General features: G+C 36.9%; 1 protein-coding gene across 1 annotated transcript in view; it reads right to left on the bottom strand.

Moving 5' to 3' along the window:
• RNF220 (ring finger protein 220) overlaps positions 1–23,624 on the bottom strand; it is a 336,566-nt gene that overhangs the window by 18,172 nt on the left and 294,770 nt on the right. Inside the window, 2 exon segments of the mRNA XM_081322276.1 lie at positions 21,425–21,503; positions 22,809–22,864. Of these exon segments, the coding sequence (XP_081178402.1) occupies positions 21,425–21,503; positions 22,809–22,864 (135 nt within the window).

The raw sequence follows: 23,624 nt of genomic DNA, 5'->3' as shown, positions 1-23,624 counted from the left end.
AGAGCCGAGGTTGCCTACCCTTGCACTAACCAACTAGTTTAAGTAAAACACATATTTGGCATATATACATTTTATGGCAGAAAGTGAAGAGGAACTAAAGAGCCTCTTGTTGCGAGTGAAGAAGGAGAGTGCAAAACTTGGGTCGAAACTAAACATTAAGAAAACCAAGATCATGGCATCCCGCCCTCTCAATTCCTGGCAAATAGATGGGGAAGAAATGGAGGTAGTGACAGATTTTATTTTCCTGGGCTCCAAGATCACTGCAGATGGGGACTGTAGCCAAGAAATTAAAAGACGCTTGCTCCTCAGGAGGAAAGCCATGGCAAATCTAGACAGCACACTAAAAAGCAGAGACATCACCCTGTCAACAAAAGTGCGTATAGTCAAGGCTATGGTCTTCCCAGTCGCAATGTATGGCAGTGAAAGCTGGACCATAAGAAAGGCTGAGCGCCAAAGAATTGAAGCCTTTGAACTATGGTGCTGGAGAAGACTCCTGCGAGTTCCTTGGACTGCAAGGCGATCAAACCAGTCAGTCCTAGAGGAGATCAACCCTGACTACTCTTTAGAAGGCCAGATCCTGAAGCTAAAACTCAAATACTTTGGCCACCTAATGAGAAGGAAGGACTCACTGGAGAAGAGCCTAATGCTGGGAAAGATTGAGGGCAATAGAAGAAGGGGACGACAGAGAATGAGGTGGCTGGATGGAGTCACTGAAGCAGTAGGCATGAGCTTAAATGGACTCCAGAAGATGGTAGAGGACAGGAAGGCCTGGAGGAACACTGTCCATAGGGTCGCGATGGGTCGGACACGACTTCGCAACTAACAACAACAACAACAACATTTTACCTTGGTAAGTTTATTTTATCCCCTAATAGTTGGCCTCTATAGTATAATAACTGCTACAGCCAAATGGGACTTTGAAGGGACAGAATTGCTAAATTGAGATTGTCCTAAGAACAAAGTGTCTCAGCAGGTAAAACTACAAAGAGAGCTCAGCTCTGCTGGAATAAATTGTATATTACTTTTCCTTCAATAAGTAACTTTTAAAAGTTACAGACAGCACAGTGTTTATTTTATGGAAGTTTGTTTTATTGTATTTTTATTGATTTATTGCATACAACATGTATGGGTTATTTTAATAATAAACAATATAGAAGATTAACAAAAAAGTATATAAATGAAAACTGATAGAAAGATAAGCTGGATGGAATCTATGATAGAAAGTCCTGCCAAAGGCAACTGAAGCTTGGAAAGAAAGCAGCAGACAGTGATACAAAAAGCTTGTTTATAGGAATCCTAGCAGTTCCAACTCTCACTGGACAATTTCAGGAAGTCTCTCAAATGATCACTCTTATCCAGTAATAAACGAACGAATCAGAAGGCTAAATAGAAGCATATGCAACACCATACAGTGCCTGTCTGATACAATGGTCAATCAATAGCAGGATTGTAGATCAGGGTGCTAGTTAGCTGGAAAATTACTCCAGTGCTATGTCCAGAAGAAATCCTGGACAATCAATGAAGGAGGTATTGATTTAGTTATTATCACTTCATATGCTTCAGACATTGTTAAATATACATTTATTAAGGGAGGAATATAGCAAGACTGAACAATATAACTTTTTTCCAATTGAACCAGAATACAACCATATAGTAATAAAATATGTCCAATTCCAATCACTCGTAGAAAAGTATTAAAATTTTGCCACTCCTGTGTAATTGCTGCTCCCGCAGCGGCCAGATGAAAACAGACCACATACAAGAGAGAGGTGGCTGGATATTCCCCTTCATCTCAATTTTGCTTCAGAATTCAGAATGCTTTCAAAATAAATTTCCCCTCAAGTTTATTTCAACAGAATACAAATTCCCTTCCTCCTCATAAACAGTCACACCATACACAACATTTCATAAATTTTATAGTCCTGCTGTTTATATGTGCCTTGTAAAATATATTTAGAATTGATTATATGCAAGACAAATAAAATTTCATGGACTATATTCAACACCTGATCTCTTTATTCTTTCCATCTTTAAAACATAATCCTTTTGTTTTGTCTTTTTTTTGCAGGTCTAAGACTTCAAACAAATTCAGGGCTTCTTATAATTTTTTTCATAAGAACATGAATTACCTCCCTACTAACTCCTTTATCATGGAATTATCTGGCGACGAACATGTACATCAAAATGAGATTCCCCAAATAAATTTTGTTTTCTATAAATACAGAAATAAATACAATCTTTGTTAGACTGCTTTTTCTAAGGGCACATCTAGTCAACATGTACAAATACAAAGAAACAACAAATCTATAGAGAAAAATGGAATATAAAATTATACAGCAACCTATTAATTAATGATTATAATTCAAGAATAGCAAAATGATCTGAATGAATCTGAGTGCACAGGAAAATATACCTATGAAAAGTGAAATTCTTAAATTATATCCAGAACTGGCATGAATTTTTCACACTAGATAGATTTTGTGCAGTTTTTAAAAAATCAGTTAAGCATTTTATTCACTACACCCAAGATAGTCTACAGCAGGGGTGTCAAACTGCCAGCCTGCAGGCTGGATGTGTCATTCGGAAGCCACGCCCACCCCATTGCAGGAATGGCAACAGTCCCGATACGTCTCGTGACGTCACGAGTTTGACATGTCTGATCTACAGTATACTGAGTAGTTTTCTAAAATATCATCACATTTAAACTGATTAATTTTTTTAAAAAAATCCATCCCATTTTCTTTCAATCAGCATATTAAAAGGCAGCAATTGACAAAAGATTTAAAACTATAAGCATCTTTAAATAATTTCAAATGTTCTTTACCCCAAATCTAACCTTTATTCCCTATATACTTAGTGTCTAATTATATTTCTGAAACATCAGTTCTTGTTCCCCGGCTACACATTGTTGCATGAAATGCAGTTATGTTCTTTTAAAAACTTCTACTGCAGAGATCATATATACTATCGATACTAGGTAAGTCTGACTATTACTCCACCTATACAATCAATGCTTTCTATCCCTAAAATCTGCTGATGTGCAAAATAAATTTTCGATTATAGTTTTCTGATAACCTACAAAAAATCTTCCTTGATGGTTTTAGCAGCCCAGTAACAAGCCACTTTATACTGCATCTATTCCAATGGTTCCGCTTACTAGATACCATATAAAGTATATAATTGCGAGACTACAATTACCGTATTTTCCGGCGTATAAGACGACTGGGCATATAAGACGACCCCCTACATTTCCTGTTAAATTATAGGGTTTGGGCTATACTCGCCGTATAAGACTACCCCTCTTCCAATGCACACCAAATAAAAATTAAAAAACATCAGATTTGATTTTAATATGGTAATTTTAATTCAAATGCTTATGACATGCAGGTGCTTAGTAGGAAAACTGTCATTTATGGACATAAGGCTGTTTGTCATCAAACATGTAAACATAAAACAGTGCAAGTGGATTAAACAATAATAATAATAATAATAATAATAATAATAATAATAATAATAATAATAATAATAATAATAATAATAAGAAGAAGAAGAAGAAGAAGAAGAAGAAGTTGGAGGGGACCTTGGAGGTCATCTAGTCCAACCCCCTGCTAAGGCAGGAAACCCTATACCATTTCAGACAAATAGCTGTCCAGTCTCTTCTTAAAAACTTCCAGTGTTGGAGCATTCACCACTTCTGGAGGCAGGTTGTTCCACTGGTTAATTGTTCTAACTGTCAGGAAGTTTCTCCTTAGTTCTAGGTTGCTTCTCTCCTTGATTAGTTTCCACCCGTTGCTTCTTGGCCTGCCTTCGGGTGCTTTGGAGAAGAGCTTGACTCCCTCCTCTTTGTGGCAGCCCCTGAGATATTGGAACACCGCTATCATGTCCCCCGCTTATCCTTCTCTTCATTAAACTAGACATACCCAATTCCAGCAACCGTTCCCTATTTTCCTAATTCACTTTTTCACTTTTCCTAATTCACTCTAAAGCTTTCCCTGCGCTGCTCTGACTGCTGCCTTTCCCACTTGCCTTTCAAGTTGGGATATACTACAGCTGCTCTTCAACTTTAGAAGGAAAGACGCCCAGACCCCAGCCTGTAAAAAAATCACAGACTGCAGCTTCTTCTCCAATTGGTCCCACTTTCCCTGCGCAGACTAAATGGGAGATCCGCTCCAGGTTTTCCAGCCAGCCCTGTCCCTAAATTTTCAGCACCCGGCGTATAAGACGACCCCTGACTTTTGAGAAGATTTTCATGGGTTAAAAAGTAGTCTTATACGCCGGAAAATACGGTATATGTTTGGTATTTAATAAGGAAAAATATAAAAAAGCAGGTCTTGTGGTTACCTAATGAAAAAACGTGCAGAAAATGTGTAAAAAAGCATATTCAAGACAAAGTTGAAATAAAATGTGGAACATTTCACCTTTGGGGCATGCACATTCTGCCCAGTTTTAGGGACTTAGTACAGTATAAAATATATAGTATTTCTGTTAGTTTGGAATTGCAACTTTACTTGGGTATCACATAGGGGTTACAGAATGACTGCGGCAGATGGGAGACTGGCCCTAGTTGATTTAGTAGATCAATCACAAATTACATGGAATATTCAGTGAACAACCGAGACGGAATAGGGTTATCTTCACAGGCCCAATACATAGACTGCCCTATTCATCTGGAATTGAAACAGAATGAGAGAATACATTTTTATCACATAATACCTCAGTTAGCTTTCCCACTTGATACAAGAACATCTACTGCTTGGTATCTTTGTAAGCTAACCTTGAAAAAAGGCTGATTTGGAATCTTGTGAAGGAATGCTGCCTCCACTGAGGAACTGACAAGATTTCTAATGTTGAAGATGGATATCCTTCCATCTTGATTAATGTACTCTTTCTAGGAACATGTATTCAGAATTTTGTTCACCTATAATTATAGTAGTGGCTTATTTTGGCGATGTGCCCTAGCTGCTGGTTGCCAAGTTATGAATAATGCAGTGTTCCACAGCCTAATTTCCATGTTCTCAGCTGAAAATTTGGAAAATGCTGCATGCAAGGGTGAGTATCTGCAAAGCAGAGGCCCTCTGTGCCGCAAGAGCCTCTGTTTTTATACTTGCTTGCACAACTTGTTAATGCTACCAGCTGCTTGCCAAGTTTGGAGTTATCTATTGACTAATTTAATCTTCATGCAAAGCAAGAGTGTTGAGTTGCTCAACCCACAGAGGAATTATTCTTCTTCCACTTGCATGCTCTATCACAGTGGCATGGCAGGAAAGCTTACTGTCACAAGAAAGCATTCTAAGCTGCATTTAGCCAGGCCCCGGTAAAGATTCCCTAAGGAATTGTTCTACAGAAGGATTAATTATGCTGCTTTCACACCCCTATCCCTTCACTAACATGGTGTTTCAGAATGTCTCTGCAGGAACAGAGAATGAGTTTAGGAGTTGGCACTCAGCCTTCTCTGCTTCCAAACTTACATACCAGGCCTGAATCAAACTGCAGACAGATAGCACCAGCAATCAATGCAAAGAGTAAGAAGATTTTGAGTCAGCATGATTAGAGGAATTTGTGAGGTTGGAAAGTTTAGCAGCTGAGATCAATGTTTTAAATTTTATTTTAGAAGGGAAAGGATGAACTTTCATCAAAATTCTAAATGTATAATTTAAGCAATATGCATCACTTAAAGGCAGGAAAACAAACGTAGAAGTAGAAAAATTCTACTCTTATATTGAAGCAATGGTGGTTAGTTTCCCTCACATACCCACTAATGCACTTCACTCTTTTTAAAAAAAAAAATAGGAAAACATGCATTTCATAGAATCAATCAAAGAAATGTAAGCAAACTGTTCACAAAATGGCGGAAAGAGGAAGTCTTATCATGTTAACAAAGCTACACGAAATCCTAAATATTTAAATGAATACTAAATGACCATAAAAGAACTGCTGGATGATAATAGGAGTCTTGCCTGGCAACATAAGACATCTGGATCAGGTTCTCATAAATGTTTTTAAATTCTGGAATGTCCCAATTAAAAGTTGTGCAGATTTTTGATTCAGAGATCACAATGAAGAAAGAAGAGGCAAAATTAAATAGGAATGGTGAGGACATAAGAACATGCTTTTTATCATCACTGGTACTAAAGACACTGTTAGTACCACTATTGTGGCTTTCAAGTTGGCTTGTTACATACATTAATTTGATTTTGGACAATACAACAGCAGGTAATTAAAAATCAGAGGAAGCTCACAGAGCACTGCCTCTCTAAATCTTTCTGTCTTTTTTACCAGCAGTCACTACCAGACACATCTTTTTCTTATGTGGTATTAGTATATCTTTGCATGTGTACATGCACTAGATTAGAAGATTTTTTTCCTATTTAGCCCATTTTCAAACTCAATCTTCCTTCCATTGGCTTTACCCATATACAACATTTGGTCTTATTCTGTTCTATTTTCAGAGATTTATCAGACTGACGGAATTTCACAATTCCCTTCCAATTTTGCTAATCAATAAGCATACAAGTAATCCTTGATTTATGACTGCTTTTGGGATCACAATGTTGATTATAAGAAAATACCTCCAGTATTGCCAATTCTTGAACAGTAGCATTGATAGAGAACCTAGAAGGGGGCTGTCCAAAGAGGGAAAAGCTTTTGGAGACATATCCTGGATCAAATTATTTATGTCACATTGACAACATTAGCCATCTTTAATCTGTCCTTAAGATGTTACAGGGAGTATGCCAAGTGCTCAGGTGGAAAATTTCTCAGTTACCAATGTTTTAAAATATGAAGTTACTGAATATGAAGAATGAAATAGTAAAATTCCTGAACCCTGACATTCAGAATGTCAGATCAGCATTCTTTCTAACTATGTTAGATTGAATCCAAGTGTTAAGGAATATTTGGAAAACCTCTAAAGAAGACCAATTTTCTATCTTTCCTATTTTACTTCTACAACTTACTCTTATTTTCTATTTCTTTGTGTGTTAACTTTCAACTATGAAAAAAATGCTATTAAAAAGTATATGCAAAAGAGAAAGTGATTGCGAGAAAACTGAATATTTTGAAGATAATTAGGTGATGAAACACAACAGTGTTTTAAATGATCAATTACAATCTCACTCTCACTGGTATCATCTGCATGAAGCCAATAATATTTTTTCTAGATTCTAACCATTGACCTGTTTAGTTTAACAGGATGTGCTGACTCAGAAACCATACCACGTGCAACTGGCCAAAATACCAGACTACTCAGAGAGAAGAATAGGAGGGCTAATTAACATCTTCAAAAAAAATTGTGGCCTGCCTTTGTACCCACTGTTCTAACTTTGGTTTGTTGATTTGATGTGTTGGCAATTATTATTACTGTAATCTGCCCGCTTTTGATTTCAATTTATAGTTAGGCATTAAAATTTGCATTCACAGTTCACCTTGGTTAGCTGCTGAACTTGGTTTATTTATATTATTATTATTATTATTATTATTATTATTATTATTATTATTATTATTATTATTATTATATTGTTTGCATGTTCTTAATCTGAATTTTAAAAAAATACTTAAAATTACTATTTTTTGCTTGGTCAGCTGAAAGATTTGGTGTTAATCTATACATATATATATATATATATATGGTAAAAAGTACAATAGATCTTTTTCACATTCATATATTTCTTAGTTAATTGCTGATGAGCAAAAATCTGTTCTGTAAAGCTCCTGCTTGTCATAATACCTACCACATTGTACTCCCCAAATGTTGCTCTCATCATTTTTTAACCTTTTCAACCTGAATTTAAAGTACACTTAAACACTAATCTCCCTTTAGTTTTTGCATTCATTCTTGCTACTTTTCTTTTTGCACAGGGCAGCAGGTGCATTCTTCCAATGATCAGACACAGATGCAGTCTTACCACACAGTCATGCCATAGTTTGATTTTTCTCCAATTATAATCTATGTCTGCAGCCTTTCCATTTTTCAACAAGCTCACAAAATTTATATCTTTTCTTGCATGCTAACATTTATGGCATTCCTTTGAATTCTACTCTTCCACTTGATCACTATAATTCACATAAAATCTCTATGCTTCTTCCAGCTTCCATCACTTCAATTTCCTTTCATATCAGCTCATGACTTTTTTTACTTTTAATTCTATTCACTCTGCTAGATCCTCGTTTATCCCTCTTCACCCACTTCCAAAATAGTTTTTTCATTTTCACAAAATTTCTCTGCCTCTTAACCTTATTGTGCGTATACCAGTAGAGAGGTTCCCTGACGATGGATTCCAGCGTGAGTCCGAAAGCTTCGAAGAGTAACTCTCTGGTCCCAGTGACCGACCCAGATTCGATCTTGTAACCTTACTGTCTTTGACCACATTCTTTTCAGCTACCTTTTTTTCTATGTGTACTATACAATGTCTTTTTTTTCATCTTCATTTTTTGCAGTCATGATTCTTTCATATTCTTTTTTTCACCCACAAATCCTTCAATTCACCAAACCACTTTTTTCTTATCTCTCATTAAAGTAACTTTACACACTTATGTGGCACTCTGTAACAATTGTTTTCACTCTTTTTTAAGCAATTTCCATGTCTTTTTTTCCCATTGTCTGCTTTCAATTCAGTTTGTTGGGAGACGAACCTGTCTTTTAATACTTTTTCACATAGAACTAGACCTGAATTTTATCTTCTTGCAATTGTTCTACTCTTTAATTTTCTTCCATGTCCATTTTCCCCAAGATCCACAACAAAAAATGTTGTGTCCTTTATTAAGAAATTCTTATCACACTTGCTTCCTTTACTACTTCTTTCAATGGATAAAATATGCCAAGAATATGGATTCTATAGGATCCTAACTACAACTAGCTAGTTTGTTCTTAATTCAAGATCTCTCTAAATACAGATTTGGGCTGGAATAATACTAATATGTTTCTGCAGTTATGTACTTAGGCAAATAAAAAGATCATTCATTCATCCCTTCATTTTCTATTGCTTCCCAAGTCAGTTTGGCAAGTTTTCACTTAATATTTACTACTATGGGCAACAGGTTTGTACATTTTCATGTCTTCATTCGTTATCTAGAATGCTGTGAAGGGAACAGAAATTTCTAATTTCCTTTTTAGTTAAGTCTTAATTGGAATCTGTCAAAATCAAAACAAACTTTTTCATTTAAACTACACTTTGGCTGAAAAGGCAAAATTGCACCATATTTTCTGAAACTCTCATTTGGTAAAACCATATTTTAAAAAATTAGAGTTTGTCTATATTAGAACAAAACAAAAATCAGAATTAGAAAAAAAATAACAAATTAGAGGCAAATTTTGATGAGTAGTATTAGGCCATTTATGATGCTAAGTGATGCTAAGTTGATTTAACCTCAATTCCAAAAAGAGTGACTTCAAAATGTTAATTAAATGTGAGCAAAACACAGGTTTGTTTCTCTTGACTCCTTTATAACTGTATACAATTACTGCCTCAGATGCTGCTGCTTAATGTCAAATGTATAATTCACCCTTATATCGGGTATGATGCAGCTCTGGCAAATTATGCATAGAAATTCTTGCTTCCATTTACAACATTTACATTTTGAGAAAACTATTTGCTTAGCTAGGCCATTTGCTTTTTATCAAGTTAAAATGAAGCAAAATCTATGAAATATTGCATGGCTAAATTAGGACCAGTTGTCTATAAATGGTGATAGCAATTTAAAGCTCACACTTTACATAGCTCAGTTTCTCAAATTCCTCGGGGGGGGGGGGAATTAGTGTTTTCTAAGTCCTGGTTTCCTTCCCTTGTGGACTAGCTCCAGTATTTCATAGACAATCATAATTTATTTGACTGAAACATTCTTATCAGCATTGGCTTCATTTTGATATAGCCCAGCTGAGCACTGCAGAGACTGATTTTTTTTCTTCTAAGATGTCTTACTCACTCTATAAGCTCAAGACTGACAGTTGAATTTCACACTGTAAGAACCCCCCATTGATTTTTCACTTGTAAGGAACAACTCTACAAATTAAAGTTAACAGCACTGTTGAAAATTTGAAATATCTCAGAAAGGGAATAGAAAGATACTCAACTATATCCTCCTTCTGAGGGGTCCAATATGTCTGCCGGGGGAGGAGACGCAGAACCAAAGAAATTTCCACACAATTTAAAAAAAATGGAAAGGGACTTTTCTGATTGAGCAAAATATTCCTAAAAGTTTCATAAAATGCTAAATTATTGCTGCAAGAGAAAATACTTTTTTAGGGGCTTGTATGGTAGCAAAATAAAATAAACCATAAATCGAGTCCATTAAACTGAGGGAAGAGAATGCTGTTTGTTTCTAGTACACTTACACTGATTTCTTTATCTGTAACTATATGCAACTCTTACCAATTTTTATAGACGGTAGCATCTAGGCAACCTTGGCTAATCTTGAACAAACTAAATCAAGACTAGTAATATTTGGAAACCACCATGAAACCTCATGGCTGCAACCTAGATTGGCAAGTAAAACAAAAAGACATACTGAAAAAAGCATTGGCAATCCATTTCTACAATTGTTGCCAACAGAGGAGCTGTGGTGGCAGTGGTTAGAATCAGTATTGCAGGCTAACTCTGCCCACTGCCAGGAGTTCAATCCTGACCAGCTCAAGGCTGACTCAGCCTTCCATCTTTCCGAAGTTGGTAAAATGAGGACCCAGATTTTGGGGGGCAATATGCTGATTCTGTAAACCACTTAGAGAAATGTAAAGCACTATGAAGGGGTATGTAAATCTAAGTCTTATTGCTCTATGTCCATGAGGTTATCACAAGTCAAATTCAATTCAAGGCACATTTTATGTTATCCTATCCACAGAATTTGTAACAGTGATCTAACATGAATCTTGACACAGGACTTCAGTATCAGTAGAATGTACATTGTGAAACCATACACAGTAATTCCTACAAAAGAGCATAGGATGTCTATGTACAGTAGTTCCTGAACTCAGACACCTATTTTTGAGGCTCAGAATTTAATTTCCAAAGAATTGGTGAGCAGCAGAACATTCAAATTATCTTGTAACTTGGATTAAATGAAGTTTCACTGTCCTATTTTACTCTAACCAGTTTCCAAAAACACTTTTTTATAAAATTGGTTCATTTTGGAGCTACCTATAATGCCTTGAGTTTATACAACACTGAAAAAATGGCTCTCCTATATACTACACATCACGTAGCAAGGCTAACAAGGACATCTGAAATATGGTTTCTGGGAAAAGAATTATACGGACAAACCAAAATAATAGATGAAATAATAAACATATCAGCAAAACACCTTAATATTCAATATAAAGTATAAATATTTAATGGTTGGGAAACAAATGAAAAGAGAGAAAGCAACATTAAAATGTCATTCTATGTGTTTTTAGCTATTTTTTCTTATCCTTTTTTGTATTTTTTAAATTTTCTAAAAATCTGTTAAAAACTTACAATCACGCACACACAAAGTTTATCTTAGTTATCTTTGAAGGCCAAAATTAATGAGTTTATAACAGATTTTGATTCTTAAGCTATAAACAGAATTTGCAGCAAAAGATTTGAGCTTAACTGGGATATTCTCTCTCTTTGTGTGTTTGTGAGAGAGCGAGTGAGAACGAGAGATTGATTGACTTTTTATTTGGATTTAGAGGAACCCAAATCATGTAGTAGATTTCAATCTGATTAGAAGCATAAATCAGGATTCACTGAAAGTCTGTAAATTAGTTGCTATAAATGTTGCCCCAAACCAAGTCATGTATGCATACCCTGAAGGTGATTAATGTAGCAAGAAGTACTGAATACTTAAATGCCAGACTGAGGCTTATACTTTGTAGTCAAATATGTAACAGGCAAAAGGGATCTTCAATTGTAAACCTCCACATTTTTGTTGTCATTTAAAATGTATTTTAGCATATACCCTGGTTTTTCTATACTTTAGTGTATTAATCCCCACACACTTATTGATAATTTAAATTCTTAAGCAGTTTTGTGCTCCCACTGATGAGATTATCTTCTCTATCTTACAAAGCCTTTGTAGTAAAATTATTTTATTAAGATGTGAACTATTAGTTGACCTGACTTGGTTTTCATATATTTTATTCCAAAAATTGGTTAAACCTTTAACATAGCAAACTCTCCCACTTTTGAAGAGTTGGTTGAAAGATTACTCTCAAAATTCTGCCCTCTCTTATGGTATATGGGTAGAACTGATTAACTTGGAGGCTTATCCATGACCTGCATGTGCTGATTCACATGACTGAAAAAGGATTAGTTAGATAAGTTCATACCCACATGGTAACCAGTTTTCTTTGCTGTCAGTGAAGATTACATTGGAATGGAAAGTGGCATGGAAATAGCCATGTTGTTTGAAGTGCAACTTCTACGTTGTATTTTGTATCTCCCTTTTAACAAAGGAGGAAACAACAGAGAAAAATGTGTAGGCATGAAAATGGGTTTTTCAGGGTTTCTCACAATTTATTTTTAACCTTGGAATAAATAACAAGGAGCTTCTGTTGAAATCTGAATGCTACACCTTCCTGGAAGGAAGAAATATAGTGAAAATTAAAACCCTCCATTACACTGGAATAGCTTAACATTCTACAAGCATCTAGCACAAGGATTTTCAAACTCTGTCAGGCCATGGAACCTATTAGTTTAAAAACAGATTCCCACTATTCATGATCAAGCAGCAAATCTCTAGACACAGAAAATAGGCTGTGGTCAACGAACTTTTTCTGGTTGCATCTAGTTTCTTAAGGATCCCCTTAAGTTCTCAGTTTTCAAACACAGTTTGAAAAAGCCTTCATCTAGCAGATAAACCCCCAGGTTGACATTAAACATTGATTCCATATTCTTAAAAGCAAGAAATGAAAACCAATTTTTAAGTCAAACTAAACAAGTTGGGTCATCTTTCCAGATTCCTTGATGCCTTCAACAATGGCACAGAGCTTCTAATGCACTGTAAAAATTCTTAAACATTCAGGGAGATATTCAGAGATGTATCTGTCTTGAAAGCCCACATTGCACTGTTTAGCATAATATTTTGTATTATGTCATAAAATACTTTATAAAATTTGTCAAATTTCAATATCATGGGAGACATGGGTACTAGATGGATGCATTCTGTAAGTTAGCCCATTTGAGGTATCTGGCTGAAAAAGTTTTGCCCGTTTTTCTCTTTTAAAGGTTAAACAGACCCAAGAATTTTAGTAGTATATAGATTTAAAAAAGGAGAAAAGTTACTTTCACTTTTGAAATCAAACCCTTTATTATTTATTATGTATCTGAATAGATGATCAGACTATGGCTCAACTTTTCGGAGTGAATTTGAGAAACTAAAAAGTTTTTTCTCATGCGCATCTGTAGACACACATTGACCTCACTCTTATAAAACCCTTTTCTAAACCAAACAAGCATCTTGCCCAATCAACCATGAGAAGCATGAAGAGTTATATAAAGAAGATAATTATAAAGGGATTTAATGCTTGGTGAACTCAAATTGCTAAGGCTTATGACAAAGGTAGCACACATGCTTGCTTAACTGGCCCAGTGCCTTGGCTTTGCTCTTATGTAAGCGGCACAGCTGGAGCTGCATCCCAAATGAGATTTGTTTTATGGAAAAGAAGAGTGTACCCCTTTGCTCCTGGGAATGGCAGCCAGGCCCACCTCCCTCTACTTTTGCTCCACTCCTGATTAATGATCTTGTCTGCCTGATTTATGACCCACCCTAGCAGATTAGAGTTTCCCTTTCAACCACCCTCTTTCCCCCACAACCTCAGAAGCCACGGCCACACTCCGCTGGAAATATTAGAGAATTATTAAATAAACATTCATACGTCATGTCTCTTCCCATCCTGAGCTCATCCTAGTCAACACTCGGCAGCCTGGCCCTGTTTGCTTTTCATGCTGACAACAAACAGCTGGAGTGATTCATGGAGAGGCTGGCTACAATGTTTCATGTCATATATCATGCTAGCAGGGCTCTCTGCCCCAACAGAGATAAACTGATCAAGCACAACGGGCTGGAATGAATTTATGACAACACAAAATTGAGGAAAACAAATGGGAGATGACCCAGTGGGGCACTAACCCAGACTCTTTCCTTGGCCTGCAATCTAGTTTGGTGGCAGAAAGCAAAATTGAACATTGGCACTGTGAATTAAGAGGCTAGCTTCTTAACCCCAAAAAGCCTTGATTCCAAGATGGCACTGTGCTATGTGGCAAGCATCTTTTTGGTAGAGGAAATTGAAGTGTTGTCATGTTTGCTGTCTGCACATAGGTGGAACAGTCTAGCTACACAGCACTGCCAAGATTTAGGAGCCAATAATGCAGGGGAAAAATGATTAAAGAGCCATGCTATAATGGAGATAAGCACCGAAAGTGGACAGAAGTAAATATTACAATAAGCCTTCATCTATTTTTAAAATAAAAAGGCAAAAGAATTTTCCTAGACATTAATTGTTTTCAATGGCAGAATAAGAGACTAAACCAGAAACTATAAGCTCCAACTATCAAATGAAGCAGAAACAAGTTCAATTTTAGAAATACTTATTTGTGTCCCCCCCAAAAAAATAAAATAAAATAAAAAAATAATAATACTGGAAGAGATTAAACAGAAGGGTAAGAACTCAGGTCAAATCCTGAAAGGCCTTGCACACTTATGGGGGAATGTGGCAAATTGAAGACATCTTTGCAAAAGTGAAGCCAATGACTATGGCAAAGACCAAGGAACTGGCAAGTAGATCCTGGAAATTCTCCAGGTTAAGAGGAGGACAGGAAATTGTACACATGTGCTCTGGACAACTGCTTCTCATGAGGAGATAGCAGGACAGCTGTTTTCTCTGGGTTTGAGCACTGGGACAAATGGATAAGCCACCTTGCTGGCAACTGTGGCCAAGCCTTTTAAAGGACAGTTAAGTTCCCAACCTCACTTTCTAATCATTTTCACAAGTTTCCTAACAATGATCTTAAAAAGCTATTGCAGAACTTCAGAACAAACTTGAAAAGTCATTGGGGGAGTTTTATCTTCAACTTCGAACAAAGGTAAAATTAATTATGTCAACAAAAGTGCGTATAGCCAAGGCTACGGTCTTCTCAGTTGCAATGTACGGCAGTGAAAGTTGGACCATAAGAAAGGCTGAGCGCCAAAGAATTGAGGCCTTTGAACTATGGTGCTGGAGAAGACTCCTGCGAGTCCCTTGGACTGCAAGGTGATCAAACCGGTCAGTCCTAGAGGAGATCAACCCTGACCGCTCTTTAGAAGGCCAGATCCTGAAGCTGAAACTCAAATACTTTGGCCACCTAATGAGAAGGAAGGACTCACTGGAGAAGAGCCTAATGCTGGGAAAGGTTGAGGGCAAGAGAAGAAAGGGACGACAGAGAATGAGGTGGCTGGATAGAGTCACTGAAGCAGTAGGCGTGAGCTTAAATGGACTCCAGAAGATGGTAGAGGACAGGAAGGCCTGGAGGAATGTTGTCCATAGGGTTGCGATGGGTCGGACACGACTTCGCAGCTAACAACAACAAAAAAAAATTAATTATAAGCTTAAGAACTTAAAGAATTTGAAATAAATGGCAAAAATCTGAACAAGAGTTTGATCTAAGAAAATTATAAATGGGTTAAGAATCCAGATAAGTTTGGAACTTATAAGAAGTTTTATTATAAGATTTTGGAATTTATAAAAAAATAAATGACCTCATGGGAAACAGATTTATTTTGGCTATCCTGGCTATTGTACATCATAACAAAAGAAAGTTACTTATGATTTGAGAAATTGGACCCTAGAGGGGAGTAAAGATTCTAAACAGAAGGAGAAAAAAACACAAGTCTGTTCTTGATGTCACTTAATACTTCTTACAAAATGACACAAAATGTTATAACGTCAGAAACATTAAAGAGTATCTTTAAAAAGTACAATATCAACACTGTTGGTAATGATGCCTGCTTCTATAATGTCCCAAAAATGTTAATGATGGAATAATAGATGTGAAAACAACTTTATTTTTAAAGTACCAAAAGAGAAACTACAAATAACAGACCAAGAGAATGATTTGGAAAAGCACACTTTACTGGATATACAAAAGAAACTGACTAAAGTTGATAGGGCCCGCAACCTGGGTGTCCTCCTAGACCAGGGGTAGGCAACCTCGGCTCTTTTATGACTCGTGGACTTCAACTCCCAGAATTCCTGAGCCAGCACAGCTGGCTCAGGAATTCTGGGAGTTGAAGTCCACGAGTCATAAAAGAGCCGAGGTTGCCTACCCCTGTCCTAGACTCACAGCTATCCTTGGAAGATCACATAGGAGCTGTGACCAAGGGGGCCTTCACTCGGGTTCGACTGGTGCGCCAACTACGACCTTATCTGGACCTGGATGCCTTACGTACAGTCACCCATGCACTTGTGACCTCTCGCCTTGACTACTGTAACGCTCTCTACATGGGGCTGCCCTTGAGAGCCACTCGGAAGCTTCAGCTGGTGCAGAGTGCAGCTGCACGAACACTTTTGGGGGCCTCCTGATACTCCCATATCACACCTCTCCTCCGTGAGCTGCACTGGCTTCCGGTTGCCTTCCGAGTGAAATTCAAGGTGCTAACAATGACATACAAAGCCCTACATGGCATGGGTCCGGATTACCTATGGGAGCACCTTCTGCCAACGTCAACACCCCTCTGTCCTGTGCGCTCCCACAGAGAGGGCCTCCTCAGGGTGCCACCGATCAAAGAATGCCGGCTGGTGGCCCCCAGGGGGAGGGCATTCTCAGTGGGTGCGCCAACCCTCTGGAACTGCTTGCCTACCGAAAACCGGATGGCCCCCGACCTTCGCACCTTCCGGCGCGACTTAAAAACTTACCTGTTCCAGCAGTCCGGCCTGGCCTGATAGCTCTTGGGGTTTCATTTGTTTTTACTATTGTTTAACTGTATACCTACCTTGCTCTGTACACCGCCCCGAGTCCCTCGGGAGAAGGGCGGTATAAAAAAACAAACAAATAAATAAATAAATAAAAATAAATAAAGTTTAAAAATTAAAATGGAAATACAAATAATAAACAAAGAGAATGACCTGGAAAATGTTTTCTTATTGGATTTATAAAAGGAACTTGTCAAAGCCATGAAAAAAGCTCCAAAGAAGTGTGAAGAAACATTGAAGAGAATTAAAACTCTACAATAATATTTGGCTGAATTAAAGATTAAGGCAAAGGAAGGAATGCATATTTCATCAAGATTAAAATAAGATTTTTTTGGTAAAGTTCAGGTAACCCTTTATGGGCTTTTTCCTAATATCAGGATTTTAAAGTTTATGATTTAAAGATTTGCTTATAAATAAGGGATGGGATGAAGATCTCTCTTTTTGTAACTTTAGGGGCGTGAAGAATTACTAAATTTGTATGTACTTGTGATGAAGTCTGGAAGTCACTTATTTACGTATTTTTTTCTTTATTACATTATTTTCTTTTCCCCTATGCATTTTCTTTTTTCTATTCTTTCTCCACATTTTAGTTTTAGTTCTTACTATTATAATCATACATTATAATTAATGAAATCACATATTTTTAAACATCCTGATACGCTTTGTCTAAACTGTCTAATTCTACGCACTATCTTCTAGTAGTATTCAATTTTAATAAATTTCTTTTAAAAAGAAATCTAAAAGTAATAGATTTAAAAGTGAAGGAAGAATTTATGCAATAAAAATTAAAAGAATCCCTTTTTAAAAATCGGTCCTCACAGAGTAGCAGAGTTTTTGCAGAATACCAAATGAACTGGGCCAATGACAATTATTATATCAAATTCAAGCAGCAACTGAGGAAGTTGGATTGAAATGGAAGCTAGTTAAACAAAAAGCAGATCCAAGATGATCCTCAAGGGAACAACCAGCAAATTCATCTCTTACTGAGGCAAGATGTTTGACATGCCAGGGATTTAGCTTCAAAAAGCCCACAGCACATATTCCATTAACTTTCAACCCAAGTACATTAGCTTTGCACCAGAGGAAGGGCAGTTTACTGTATTGTATTAGCTAATTAAAGAGATGCTCTCCATACCAAGACTTTGTTTTGGAAAGAGGAAAGAAAATGAATGTCATTCTTATAAAAGTAGGATCAATAAAGAGAATCACTGCTAACTCCATTAACCATTGTTCTAAGTGGGCAGTCCCAGCTGACACAAGTGATAAACCATGTGCTTCTAAACACTTTTTAAAATGCTAATCAGACATTATATGGAGCTTAACACAATAATCAATAATGTCCAGATTTAAAAGCAAAAATTAAAGTTATGAACAGAAGGAAGTGTTCCCACAGAGAACCCGCCACAAGCACCATCCAAAAGAAGAAAAATGAAACCAATTTAGCTCCAGATTAAGAGCGAGGAACTAGAGATGAATCAATTTAGCTAGCTGGGCTGGGTCACCATATATCATGGCTTGGCAGTGCAGGTGGAAGCAGCTAGACAGTAGGAATAAAAAAAACAAAACACCACCACCTTTTTGTCAGACCCCAAGGTCTGATACTCGTTATCAATTAAGTTAACAGAACCCACCTCTTCACACACAGCATTCTAACTGTTTAACTATCACAGCAGCAACAATTTATCACACATAAATTCTGGATAAAGTAGGATAAAACAGCCAGAATCTTTGCTTCTAACTACTGTTTTCTGCTCCCAATGGAGTTAAGAGCCTCTAACTAATGGCAGCAACCTATTTCCAGAAAGGCTATCTTATGAAAGAACTGCTGTCAAGGGCAAGAAATGGTAATTGGCTTTTACTTTTTCTGAAAGGTTACAGAGGTTGACTGTCCAAGTTTAATTTTGGTCTTTGAAAGCCAAAGGTTTTTGAATGTTCCATGATATATCAGGATTTGTCAAAAAGAAGCACCAAGTCTATATTTCACAGGACAAAATTATTGTATGCATCACTTAGAAAAGTTTCGACTCCTCCGGGCAGCTCTGAATGAAACATTTAGATAATGTGATCAAAGTGATGCTACCAATTCATCATTTGGACAAGTGTTTTTCAATTTTAAAGGCTAAGATTTGAGAAGACTGACAACTATGGAGAGTTCTTAACCAATGAAACTGACAGACTGCTGGACGAGACTAAAACTGAATTCCTTTGCATCCACCAGAGGTCCATAAACTGACCATATGCAACCTACCTCAAATGCTAGTCTGTGACCCCTAAACCCCATTTATTCCTAAAAAGCAGAAACAGGGCATGCTGCCCCAGATCTGAATGCCCCTTAGCTAACGTGAACCCAAATTGTGGAGGTAAGTAACAACTCATTTTAACTTCCTGCTCTTCCTTGCAGTGAAGAGCACAGCAAGAAACACGTACTAAGTTGGCACAGCTGAAAAGCTGCATTGTGACAGTAATTCATTAGAGTTATCTTTCTTTCTTTCTCCCTTTAATACTTAAAGGCAAATATTTAAATTGCGAAAGAACAAAAATTCCCTCTGCTTTCCCCAGCTGTTTACAGACACTACTACCAAGAACTTAAGTTAAGTATAAGACATCACCTAAACCAGGGCTAGGCAACTTTGGCTCTTTTATGACTCATGGACTTCAACTCCCAGAATTCATGAGCCAGGCTGGCTCAGGAATTCTGGGAGTTGAAGTCCACGAGTCATAAAAGAGCCAAGGTTGCCTACCCCTGACCTAAACCAAAATCCTGCATAGCTCATTAGGTAAGATCTGGCTCTAGCAAGTGTTAACAATTTCTCTACCAAGACAAGGCAGCACAAGGCAAAATATGTTTCTCTGTGTTATCTCCTGTTCCAAAGTGCTATTGCTCCAGCTGTTTTAAATGTGGACTATTCTTCTTGTCTTCTGGTAAAGTAGCAGCTTTTAGTAAAATTTGCAGTAAGATTCACCACCCTTTTTCTAGCACTTTAGCTACAATTACCTATTTTTCTTCTACTATCTTTTTTTCTTGAACTCCATGCCATCTCTTAAATTCATGTTGTATTTATTTCCCCTCCATTATTTCTACTTTAGCCTTCTTTCAACTGTTGTTTTTGTGATTTCTTGTCTTCTAACTTTTAATCCTTAACTCTGTAGCTAGTCAGTCCATCAGAGAACGGTTACAAGTTCTGTTATTTGGAATTATTTCTAGCATTGAAACAGCTACAATGAATCAATATGAGGTATATTTTAGCCCTTCCTGCTTGCAATACTTCAGATGTAAATTAAAAAAAAACCCTATATTTTGAGTGGGAGAATTAGAATGCTATTAGAAAAAAATCAATTTTGCAGGTAGGAATGATAGAAAACAATGGGAGAGCAATATATTTTATAGAGGAAATTACTGGATATATTAACATTCACTAACCCCCTTGATTTTGGAGTGTGGCCCCTACACACCACTTACAAGTTCAGTACAATACTCAAACCACAGAAGACTATACTTGCCCAATGTAAAAGACAGTATTACTAGCTTGCTGCAGAATGTTCTGTTCCTGCAAAGGCATTCCAATATGCTTTTCCATGATTAAAATGTGCATATATACCAGACTACCCTACGGTAATCTTCTCAATTCTTATAACTACCCAGACAACGCATATCATCACTACAAACAATGTATTTGTGCACGATACAGCCTCAAAAGACTTTACACACAATTTGCCATGATATTTTTCTTTCAGAGGAATGTTTTTAAAAATGACCTATCTGTGTGAACCTGGTCACATTTTACATAGTATGCACAGCTAAAAAGACCTCGTGCACCTGTATTATTCTATGTCACTTAATGAGCAATTTAGTCTTTTAAGTATTTCTCTGCTGAAGATTTCAATGCAATCGACATTATACCCAGAACTCACAAGAAATAAAGCTTAAATATCACTTTATGTGGCCCTGCCTGATTGTAAGAAGATGGGACAGCATTGTGCATTGCTCTGAACCCCTCTTTTGGTTTGTCACCATTCTTTGTAGAGCAAAATGATCTGTCTCATGTTACTCATTCCCAGTGGAAATGAAGGTTAAGATAATCTAATTCTATTCTGGAGAAAGGGCATAACGAGTAAGTCTTTTGAAAAATAACACATCCCAGGGGGAAAGAAAAGGGCAGCGTTTTGATACCATAGAGAATTTAACACAAGGATAAGATTTGCTATCATCCCTCTAAAGCCTCGGAAACTACACTGAGGATCTAGAAATGAAACATAAAATCATCTTTTAGAGCCAATATACCAAAATGGATTTTTATCTTTCTACAGATATGGAATTCCTATAAAGGCTAAAAAAACAAAAGGATACGAAAGAAAACCTTTGATTTTCAGCTATGAGAGTGCCAGCTTTAAAAGCTATGTGGTTTTACTTGGGGGAAAAAAAATCTAGGCCTGAGTTTTGGATAGTGATAAACTGCAAGGCATCTTCTGTAATGTTGCACCTGTTACCATCAAATATATACACAGACAATTCATACTTACTTCTCTATGTCACTGTTCTTGCAAGTCTTTTGCGCAAGCTCTTGTTTACTACCTTCCCCGTTACTTGTTGATGGCATTTCTATGAAGAGGGGGAAGAACTCAATCAATAAAGAAAGTTTATTCAAATACATATCAAACCACAGCATGAGTAAAAGCCTCCTTCTAAAAATTTAAATACCTTGTAAAAAAACACACAAGAATGCTAATCACACAATAATGAAACTGAGTGCTAATTTTAAATATCCTCAAATAAATTCCGGAATGAGACAAGCTGGTAATCTTTAGAATCCTTGGACTACCAGCTTTCGCAATTAACCATAATGGCTGCTGTTGAAGAAAACCGAAAAATATATAGAGATCACAGGCTTAATTATTCTTACACAAATTAGAATTTAAGAATGACCTCCAGAAAGCCAACATCAGAGAAAGAGAACTGCATTTCGACATTACTTTCTTCATTTAGACTTCATGCACATATATTATTTTGTTCAAGTATAGGTATTGAACAAGTATAAAAATTAACATTGTTTTGGGTTTCATAGTTTACACTATTAAATAGGCATACTTCAATTCTAAAAAGATTGTGTTAAAAACCTGTAACCTACTTTTCAGAAGAGCAATCGTTCCCAGCCAACAGAAATTAGAATAAGATGCATTTAAAAAAGTGAAATAAAAAGATAACCAGCCAAATTAAAAAAAATGTATTAAATAGGTGAAAACTTAGCATATTCAAAGATCTTTATCTGATGTTGAATATGCTGAAGGCAGAATATGTATGATAAAATATCCCTCCAAGCTGACTCCATGATTTTACTTAAGGTTTGGTTGTTCTAAGACAGGGATGTCAAACTGCTGGCCTGTGGGCCGGATGTGTCACAAGGAAACTGCGCCCACCCCATTGCCGGCAATGAGGAAAAAGCTCGTCGCGAGTTTGACATGTCTGTTCTAATGCATTCATCACCATGCATTCATCAGCATGGATTATACTGTATACCAGGGCTGTCAAACTGCCAGCCCATGGGCTAGTTGCATCATACAGAGGCCGTGCCCACCCCCAGCTCTGGCAATGCAAAAAAAGTCATGATACGTTGCGACATGTCACATGACACCCATGCTGTATACAAAGGAAAACTGTATCTTGTCAAAATTGTGACCTCCCAAAAATGCACTCTAAAATATTCATCTTCAGTCTCTTAAGCATCTACTAGGCCAGGGGTAGGCAACCTCGGCTCTTTTATGACTCATGGACTTCAACTCCCAGAATTCCTGAGCCAGCATAGCTGGCTCAGGAATTCTGGGAGTTAAAGTCCATGAGTCATAAAAGAGCCGAGGTTGCCTACCCCTGTACTAGGCCAATAAGCAGTCTGCTACATTTTATACTCACCATCACTTGCCCATTTAGAGAATTCTGGTGTTATTCGGGTACTAGGAGTGCCACCACTGAAAGAAGCAAGATAGCAGTGAAATATTTGTTACAGGACAAAAAAACAACCAAAAATGTATCCGGCCCACGGACCTCAACCATACATATCTAGGATTTATCATGATTTAGGATTTTAGAATTGGCAAATGCTTTACATTCTAATCATTACAAGTTGACAAAATAGTTATTTCCATTGAACAATTTAAATGTTTATTGTAAATTTTTTACGGCTGTGTTGCAGTTTCTTTGACAGAACTGGAACTTGACTACTGTCAGTTTGGTCTTCTGTAGATACTGAAAACATGAATTTTCATCTCTTAATAGAGTTTAGACCAGGGGTGTCAAACTGCCGGTCCGCGGGCTTGACGCGTCAGGTGGAAGCCGTGCCCATCCCATTTCTGGCAATGGCAAAACAGTCCCAATATGTTGCGCGACGTCACATGACGTCGCGAGTTTGACATGTCTGGTTTAGACATTCTTATTTTCTTAACTAATATTAATCCCTTACTTGTGTGTGTGTATCAGGGAATTTCCCAATTTTGGAAGAAACGAAAAGTGTTCCATTCCATTCCTATTAGTTCAAATTAATTCCATTCTTATTATGCCCCTTAGATCAACCTTAGATTAACATAGCATATTAACTGTAATTTGTGAAGTTACAGATAGTTTTTGACTTATGATTGTTTAACGATAGTTCAAAGATACAGTGGTCTCAGAAAAAGTGATTTATGACTTATTCTCAAAGTTATGACCATCTTACCATCGGTCACTAGAGCA

The sequence above is a fragment of the Vipera berus genome, assembly GCF_964194415.1.
Source record: "Vipera berus genome assembly, chromosome: 3".
Classification (NCBI taxonomy): domain Eukaryota; kingdom Metazoa; phylum Chordata; class Lepidosauria; order Squamata; family Viperidae; genus Vipera; species Vipera berus.
The sequence above is the reverse complement of the archived record's forward strand: the minus strand, read 5'-3'. Positions and strand labels throughout refer to the sequence as shown.